The 9,893-nt window shown below is 40.8% G+C and overlaps 1 protein-coding gene across 1 annotated transcript; it reads left to right on the forward strand.

Moving 5' to 3' along the window:
- The first annotated feature begins 1,584 nt into the window (after window positions 1–1,584).
- LOC109486434 (polycystic kidney disease protein 1-like 2) lies at window positions 1,585–9,866 on the forward strand. Its single transcript, XM_019790265.1, has 17 exons — window positions 1,585–1,720; window positions 2,196–2,299; window positions 2,798–2,902; window positions 3,081–3,204; window positions 3,443–3,552; window positions 4,190–4,294; window positions 5,464–5,642; window positions 5,850–5,915; window positions 6,089–6,197; window positions 6,399–6,611; window positions 6,795–6,915; window positions 7,293–7,391; window positions 7,707–7,769; window positions 8,095–8,282; window positions 8,779–8,856; window positions 9,047–9,290; window positions 9,847–9,866. The coding sequence occupies exons 1-17, from the start codon at window positions 1,585–1,587 to the stop codon at window positions 9,864–9,866; spliced, it is 2,064 nt and encodes a 687-aa protein (XP_019645824.1).
- Window positions 9,867–9,893: the final 27 nt, after the last annotated feature.

Consider the following 9,893-nt stretch of genomic DNA (forward strand, 5'->3'; position numbering starts at 1 on the left):
AATTAATGTAAATTATGCAAATGAGGACTTTATTTGCATAATTAATGAGGAAATTCTATAATTACAGTGTTTTACATTATACTATGTAGCCTATGGCAGGCGGAACTTCAACAGATACTAATTATGCAAATGATGACCTAAATTGCATAATTAATGTGAAAATTCTATGATTTCGTAATGGTGAATGATGAGAATGCCATACTTGGGACATCTGTAAGTTAATCAAAAGTTAACATACATCACGATGCATATATCATGTTAATGCAGAGGTCATTTGAACAATTAAAGAAGAAATTTACATATCAAGATCATATTTCATGGAGGTATGAGATCTCGGAATTCTAGTTATACTATGAAATTACGTTTTTCGGTTTCTTATTGCTTTTTATTCATCAAGAAACATGGCATATTTAGAGTTCAGTGTTGGTAGTAATTCAAAGAAGCTGCTGTCTGGATGCCGAGAACTTTTTTATTCGTTATTACATATTGGAAAAAATTTGCCAACATTCAAGGGGTGCCATATCTTCACATCTTCAATTTGCATACACTTCGGTTACAGAACAAAAATGCAACACAGACAACTTTTGTTGCAATCGGGAAGCTGAACGCTGCTGTACTAGACCAGAAAGTCCCGGGGGAGAGCCCGACGACGTTCTCTGTAGGTGAATTTAACTTGGCCGTTGAAAAACAGCGGTGTGATTCTACAAACGGGCAACCGCACGTTTTCCGGGCAAATAACCAACTGGGAAGCTCTACGTTTTTCGTGGTATCCAGCTTGTCAGGGTTGCTTGGGGATAGCTGTGAAACAGAGGAAGACGTCGGAATAGAGGTAGGTAATAAATTCTTATCAAGATGATAAGAACTCGCTTGAGAATTTTCTCTTTGCTCGTGCTAGATTTTCAATCCCCCGCTCCTTTACTCCAGCAAGTGAGAGACTGTGTAAACACAGGCTAGATATCGGTGTAGTTAGCTCATGCAAAGATCCTCCGAGTTTCCATCTCAACCAATCCTTTTTTGTTTGTTTTGAAGAATTTCAAGACACCGCGGAACCCTTACGCCTTTGTCAAAACGTCTGACGATGTCAAGTCGGAAGTAGGAGGGCTACAGTTCTTGCGGAACGGCAGGCCTTTGGAGATCCGCGACTTAACAGATCCTGTGGAGGTTTTCACACGACGCTTGTCGGAGTCATCCCAGAATGGACGAACAATGACCGAGCTTGGGACGACAGCACCATCTGGGAGCAAAAACATAAGTGTAACTATGCGATCTTTTACTCCTAGAATTGTTACCCCGAGAAGATTTCTGGTCAGCACTGTTTAACCGTACCGTATGTGTTCCATCTTGACTAAAAAGCCATGTTTGACGTACAAGCAATTAGACCGTCCTTGCTAGACTCATCTAACGTATAATTCTGATTGTCCGTTTTGTCTCTGACGAAAAGGGCTATTATTACTAGTACATAGCCCTAAATTTCGCAGTTCTCTTTTTTCAGTGACCCGTCCAGTAGACCCATATATACATCCTGACGGTTGCATTGTCGGTCGGTAAATGATGCTTGTAATTTTGCAGACTCACCAGTTCAACATGACTGAGGGGAGGTCCCTGCACCTCACCGTGACGCCCCATTTGGCGAATGTGTCTGTCCGACTGTACCTGAAGCGAGGGGACAAACCTCGCCGGATTGACGAATTCGACAGGAACACAACATTACCACTGCCAGGTTTGTTTACGTTATAAATTGTGTTTTTTTAACAGAAAAGGTTCATATCCTCTGTCCATTTGGCTGATTTCTTTCCAGCCACTACCTTTTAGCCCCTTTCTCCAAAATATTTCCAGGGCCAACATAAGCCATCTCCCTGCCTCTAGCTAGGCCAACATGCCCACTGTTCCCGTGGTTTATAAACTGTATAGCCGGTGTAACACACCAGCTTCGTAGGCACGCGGCGCGGCGGCAGCTAGCTGTATTACACTGAACGACTTTTTACACCTAACCTAAATCTAACTCTAAACAATGTTTAAAGCTATCAAATTGTACTACCTTCATTGCATGTGCTGTATTTGGTTACTTCTAAGAATAAAAATCGCTGTTGTGAGCGAAATAAAACACGCCAGGACCGCACATGGACGACTTTGACAGACTTCATATTTGCATACAAATACTTAAAGGAATGTGATGTTTGTGTACTAACATTCAGATGATGCCGACCTGTTCACCCTGTCATTGGGCCCAACTGAAACCATGGCAGCAGACCGGTGGACGTGGTTCATACCCGGAAGTGACGTAGACCCTAAGGATCCAGTGGAGCACATGCACTACCTAGGTATTAACGCACGCACCATTCAAAATTATACATAGCTATAAAATGGATTTTGTGTAAAATTGTATGGATAAGATTCTAGTTCTTGTTCACATGCATACCATATATGTATCAAAGCCTCGTTACAAAGTTCAAATATTTCACAACAAAAGTGGAGTCGTAAGCGCCAGAGTATTGGGCTCAGAAACGAGCCTTGAGGTCCCAGGTTCGAATCCTGCCATCGATCTTGTGCCCATGAGAAAGACACTTAAAGGATTTCTCGAGCTGCCTTTGTAACCCGTTCTTGCCCTATTGAGTCAGTAAGTCAAGCTTTTCTATGGAGGAGAAATACTGCAGTGAGCGCTAGTTCAGTGCCTGGCACTGGCATGTGTGGCTTTGCACTGAGCAAACTCTTTAAGACATGCTTTTCAACACAATTCAGGGGTGGAGCACGTACCGCAAACTGAACAAGGCGATGTAAGCCCCTCGGTTTCTCGGAGTATCGGGGAAAGAACTTCACACTGAACTACACACTTCAGATCTTCTCCACACAATGTCTCTACTTCAACGAGGAAAGCGAAGATTTCGAGTCAGACGGTTGCCAGGTTTGTGTTCTCCTGAAAACCCTAATCAAAACCATCATATTGCGATGTTGAAATAAGCAATTAGGTAGACCGTTGTCAAGTCTGTATCATGTCAACAGAATATAAAAACAACATTTGGTGATGAAACGTAACATAGAGGCTGTGTTTGCTTTCATTCTGCTTCCTTGCCCATGTACAGCCCGGTCCTCTCAGCAGCGCCGCTTTGTCTCACTGCCGGTGCGACCATCTGACAGCGTTTGGGTCCGGCTTTACATTCTTCATTGCACCGAACAAACTCAACATCCTCGAGACGCTTCGAAATCGTAAGATCAAACAACACACATCTAATGCAATCCTCCAAACACTCAATGATCGCCATAAAAGGTATAACAAATATGTAGTTAAAGGCAAACACCTCATTCAAGCTCATTCATTCATATTACACGTACGGACATCAGATAGCTCAGGATTGAGGAACTGAAAGAAGTGCCGCCAAGGCCTTTTGTAATATCTGTATTCATGTCATTTTTTCCTGACTGCAATATAACATCCCTTCATTAGTGAACCCAGCGGAGAACCCAGTTGTCATCATCGCGGTCAGCGTTCTGTTCGGGATCTACATCCTCGTGGTGATCTGGGCCCGGCGCAAAGACAGACAAGATTCAAAAAAGGTATGTAAGTCTTCTGTTATGTCATCTTAAGTCAACTCTCAAATACTCGTTATTACACAGCTATATCTTTCTGAATCTAAGCGATTTAACAACTGATTTATACTTTTGTATACATTTATAATATCTTAATAGCTAAACTCTGTTCTTTTGTTACCTGGACGATACCCATGTTTTGTGATGTAATTTTTATCTTATGTCCAGTGGTGACGTGAATATAAGCATTTTGCTTGCGTGCGTCACTACTATGTATTGTATTTTTGCATGTTGGAAATTAAAAAAAGAAGGTATGTGATCCGTGTTTGCGCTGCGTTCAAGTTTTTCTTACAGATCGTTGCTTCATCATCATCATCAGTGCTTAGTTAAATCATTTAAATCATATCATAAAGCTTGATTCTTTACAGACAGTATAGCACTGCATACTTTTTAAAAATTGATGTGGGGACCCGACAGCGATTTTCATTATTAAATACAGGAAGGAATTTGCCCACCTGGCTATGAATTATGGAATTGTATGAATTGTATACAGTTCCTTACGAATTACGAAGAATAAAATTTTCTTTCATGCATGTTCCATGCCTGATGCATGTAACACCACGGCATGTAACCATAGTTATGTCTCTCTGCTATGGTTTCCCAGATCGGGGCAACGATCCTTCGCGGAGATCAGGGACGTTTTCACGATCACTTTTACCAGATCACAGTTCTGACGGGATCGAGATCCGAGTCATCCACATCTGCCAGGGTAAGTTTCATTCGCCTTTTTTCACTAGAACATTTTTACATTATATAGCTATTTGTGATTTCATATTGTTATCGAAGTGTTATCTTTTGAAATGATATAACTTACACCACATTATGCGCCCCGTACACTTAAGCTTGGCATCCACCACTGCCAAAATATTCCATATACGGTCCGTACATTTGGTATTAACCCTATCTAGACCGGGGGGGGGGGCTAAAAGTGCCCGCGGCAACTTTGATGTCACCTAGCGTCTGAACGGCTAGAGCTAAAACCGCCAAACTTGGTGACTTTACCTAAAATATTGTTGGCAACAAATCTGTATCAGTGGAATAAGATTATGATTTTTCTTGTTGCCATGGCAACGGGTTTCTGACAGGCATTTTTTGCAAAATTTAATAATTTCCATTTAAACAACAGAATTTTATGGGTTTAATGTCAAGTTACACATTGTTTCTAATATAAATAACATCACACATAATTATATGTAAATTTTATCATCAAAAATGCATAATTTATGCTAATTTGATGACGTCATTGGCCCAAATCCAAGATGGCGGACCATATCATTAGATCAGGTAAATACAGCTTATTTTCCTTAAAATTTCATCAATACTCCCATTTCTTTTTTACAAAAAGGTTCATATGAACGTCTTTAGTCTGTTTACAATGTATTTTAGGCTTTATCCTGAAAAAAAATATATTTTTCAAAATTCAAGATTGATGATCCAAGATGGCGGATAGGTAATATATGCATGACGTCATTTTATGACGTCACCGGTGTTGCTATGGGCAACATAAGACTTAGTACATCCTAATATTCTGTCATAAACACTTTTGGTAAAGTTATGTCGTAAACTGTTTAGTTTTCAGGTAATAACCTATCTAGACGGTTTTGGCCAGTAAAATCACATTAATGACGTCATAATGACGTCATATTACGTCACAACGACAGATAAATTTTTACTAGTACACCATCCTCTGAAAATTTGGTGGTCCTACGATATACCGTTCGCGAGTTCTGAGGGGGGGGCCGAAAGAGCCCCCCCCCCCCGTCCCACCAAGCCCAAAAAGCCCGGTCTAGATAGGGTTAAACGACTAGTACTACCAAAATATCTCATATATGCCCCGTACATATGGCATTCAAACACTACCAAAATATCTCCCAATAGGTCTTTTTGACGCTGATGGGAGAGGGGGGCACGTCTGGCCCACATGAACTGGAGGACCGTGACCGCACGATTCTCAAGGAGGGAGGAGTAGACACTTTCATCTTGCCAACAAGTCGCCACCTGGGATCCTTGTACGCCGTGCACATCTGGCATGACAACACAGGACCTTGTCCGTCATGGTGAGTACTTTGGACTGGGTGACATCTGACTACCCGCAATTATCAAACTATCAAACTGCAGACTATCAAACCCGCATTGATTGATTTACCTACACTAAACCGCAACCTGTCACGCCAAGTCTCTCTCAAGTGTTTTGCTGCCCATTGTATGTTATGCGCAGTATCTTATAACGTTGTCGTTGTTGTTGTTGTTTGTCCAATCCACAGGTTCCTGGACAAAATCATCCTGCAAGACCTTAGCGATGGCAAGAAGTACTCTTTCCTGTGTCAGAGGTAATGTTCAAAGATCCATGGTCTAGAACTTAAAAACAGCATAATGTGAATACATGATATGAAGGCAAAAGGTGGACTAAGGTTATTAGATACGCCAGGTGTTTCTAGTTTTCTGTACTCTATCCCGTTGCTAAAAGCTGTATTTAAAAGACAGTTTTTGTTGCGTATCACAGATGGTTAGCTGTGGAGGAAGGCGACGGAAGGGTGGATTGTTTGCTCTCGTCAGCTACCGACGAACAACTGTCGACCCTTAGGCACGTCTTTGGGTCCCAAACATCCAAGGTACATTCATGGGATCATATTTTTACCATCCATCAAAAATATATGTGCCTTCATTAAATTCTTTTGGTAAAAATTCTGGATAAGTTGGGGACCCATATCATTAATGTACATGATATTATGACAGATGTATTGTCTACAGTAGAACCCTCCGTGCCATTCCTGTTGTTTATTTAGTACAATGATTTATTCCGTGTTCAAAAGGCCTTCAAGGATGGTCACCTGTGGGCCTCGGTGCTGGGACGACCTGCCTACAGTCCCTTCACTCGTGTCCAGCGGGTGTCCTGTTGCCTGTCCCTCTTACTCTGCACCATGGTCACCAACATCGCGTTCTTCCGACGGGAAAATGACTTCGGCCCGCCTCCTACAATCGACATCCTTGGTTTCAAAGTGCAGATCCCGATATCGTGGGCCCAGGTACCAATTTCTCCAGGTTAAAAAAGAAAATGACAAACTGGCTGTGTTTGGGAGGCGGCTGCCTCAACGTTAAGTGGATGCATAGAATATGTCAATAAATCCTGCTAGCTATAAATATATATGCAATTAAAAATACAGATGACAGATATGATTCATGACTTATTGATTTCACACTACTTGCAGTTCATGATCGCTGTGCAAAGTTGCCTCATCATTTTCCCCATCAACCTGGCCATAGTGGAGATTTTCCGCCATGTTGCATCTCCACCAGAGAAGAAGGCCAAAGATCAATGTGGTTCAAGCGGTGGGTAGGAAAATATGCTACTAGTAAAACTCGGGAACATGTTAATTGTTGTAACGTCAAGTATGGAATGGTTGTTTGTGACGATTTTAAATCAAAACTTAAAGTAATCAGATATCAAACTACAGCCATGTACATTGTAGATACGATCAGATATCATAACTGTACTATGTATGGCACGACTGATTAATTTTGATATGGAAAGTGGAATAAAGTGGAACTACATGAAAATATTCTTAAGTAGATAACCGTGTTAGGAATTAGTAAGGTGTATTCAAATGTCACAATAAGTGATGCATTGTGTAGTTTCTGTACTTTTTCAAGCTTCTCATCGTCTTCATAGCGTACCAAAAATCATAACATCTTTCTCCGATCTGCAGCTTCCTCGATAACTTCAGATTCAGACGTCGTAAGTCTTGAAGAAATCGAGCTCCAAAAACTTGACAAGGCCTGGGACTTCTACAGACAACCATACAGTGGTGGGTGGTATTCTTCATGTTTTATAATAGAAGCTGCCTTCTAAATTTCATATCGGATCCTAGGTCATCGTTATAATGATAAATATACGTTTGCTAATCATAAAAGGATGCACTCCTGACGTCATCACGTTTCCGACTTCCGGAAAGTCAGCGATTGCATCACAAATCTGACGAAGGTTGACGGGATCAGCCGAAAATTTATGGTGAGTTCTCCTTATTGTGTTGGAACAAGTCAAACTCTTTAACTATGTATTCTACCAACACAGATGAGCTTTCATTCGAATAATAAAAGGAGTTGTTGTTTTTTTCTTCCAGATAGCAAGATGACTGAGGAAAAGAAAAAAGGATGTATTCTTCCGTGGTGGTGCGTTTTCATAGGTAAGAAATGCTGATCAAAAGAAAATACTTTATAAGGTTAGGTACTTTTACTGTAACAGATAGACTGTACATTATATGTTGTATAGCTCACTCAGAACTGAGAGGTCTCACAGACGTAACATACAAGTATGTTGCAGATACTGCCATTGTCACAAGGACTATTTAGCCACAGACGTATACATGTAGGTTAGATGTATTTTTTGCTTTAACCATGGTAAGAACTGCCCAATGCAGGCCATCCAGAGGGTCAGTGTTATGCTTCCTCTTTTTGAAAGTATGTTTCTATGTAATAACACATTGTTCTAATTCCTACTGTTTCCCCAAGCCTGGTTCCTGGTTTTTGCTAGCTGCGTCGTGTCTGCATTCTTCACCATCCTGTACGGCCAGGCATACGGCCGGAAGAAAGCTGAGGAGTGGCTCTTCGTCTTCTTCACTTCCTTCTTCGCAGATCTCTTCGTCCTTCAGCCCGTCAAGGTGGTTCTGTTGGCCGTCGGACTCACGCTGGTTCTGAGGGTAAGGATCCCACAGATTACAACGTACTTACGTACGTACGTACGTACACAACAACATTTGAGGTGATGTACAGAACTATACAGTGTTAATAAAGTTGCCTTGGTATCTCGGAATGGTAAAATTAAGTATCTCAGCCAACATTATTTTAAGTAGTTTATCAGTAGTGAACTAATTCATTGCATATCTCGAATGATGAAAGAAAAAATATATGGTCGGTGATATCATATATAGGGAGAGTCACTACCCAAGCAAGTGGATTTCAAACATTATGGATTTCGAGCAAAAATAGTGTAATGTAGTGCTTCAAGCAAAAATAGTGTAATGACTACAGTAATATAAAGAATTAGTTGATAAAGGTGGATACCATTCTATTACTCTAGTAAAAGTTTTATATCTACATAGGCACCACAAATACGATGTGGTATCGTCATATTACGCCATGTCAATTTTGTACTCTGTAAGTTTATGACATTAATGCTCATCTGTCGACTTTTAGAAACCTCATGACGACGCAGAAAATCAGACACCAACGCTGGACTACGAGGAAGTGTGCGCCTACCTGTCATCCATCAAGGTGGAGTAACTCGAATTTGAGTCAGTAACTCATGAGTTTAAAATTACAATGGGATGCTCATTCTAAACACCACATGGCACATAAGTCCAAAGTCATTTGGTGCATCATGGTGCAAAACAAATTTGTAAGTTTCAAATAATATCAACCGTCGTCAGTAGACAACCATGAGAAATGTCCTCCCATCCTACAGGCGACACCTGCAAGGGAATGCCGTGAAGAACCACCGGACTCAACAAAGCTGGCAGAAATGCGAGTCCGCCGTTTCGTCGAGATCAGCATGAGAAAGGCCTTGTACGAGTTCGCGTTTTACTTCCTCTTCGTCCTGGTGCTAGTGGTCATTGCCAACGGGCCACGTGACACAGGCATGTTCCACATGACTCAACATCTTCGGAGAACTGTGGACGATGGAGGGGATCATTCCTTTACAAATGCGAGTACAGACCAATCAGGTGGCATTGGTCGTTTTTAGTTTGTTTCAAATTCAAGGTATACTCGGTTGGGTTAAGGCAGCCTATGGCCAACTATGATTAGTATTTCATACATATGGCTGTAACTTTTGATAGCTTGGTCTCACCACAACTTAACTTCACACAGTTCTAGTAGTACTTGAAACACATTGAATAAAGGTTATTTTGTTTTTACTACTTCTGAATTTTTGGGTTAAAAATCAACATTTTGGTTAAAAAAAGCTGTTTACTTCATGGCTTTACGCGCAAGCGGTAACAACACTTTTCATCGTGATATTGTACAAGTAGAAAGCCAACCCCCTATTTATTATTTTTGTCCGAGGCTATTTTGTTTTAAATGACAGTTACATTGTTTTTTGGGCCAAAAACGACAGAAACAGCTATTTTTCTGTCATTTTTGGTCAAAAAATCGCCACAGTTAAAAAATTTCGACTTATATGCAAAATAGCCTCGGACAATTTTGATAAAAAAGTGATAATACGTAAACATGGATTACTCTAAAGATGAATTATGTTGTTTTCAGCTGCGTGTAAAGCCGTTTAGGTCATACTCCGTGAATAAAATGCGTAA

The sequence above is a fragment of the Branchiostoma belcheri genome, unplaced genomic scaffold (genome assembly GCF_001625305.1).
Source record: "Branchiostoma belcheri isolate BF01 breed outbred unplaced genomic scaffold, Haploidv18h27 scaffold80, whole genome shotgun sequence".
NCBI classification, from domain to species: Eukaryota; Metazoa; Chordata; class Leptocardii; order Amphioxiformes; family Branchiostomatidae; genus Branchiostoma; species Branchiostoma belcheri.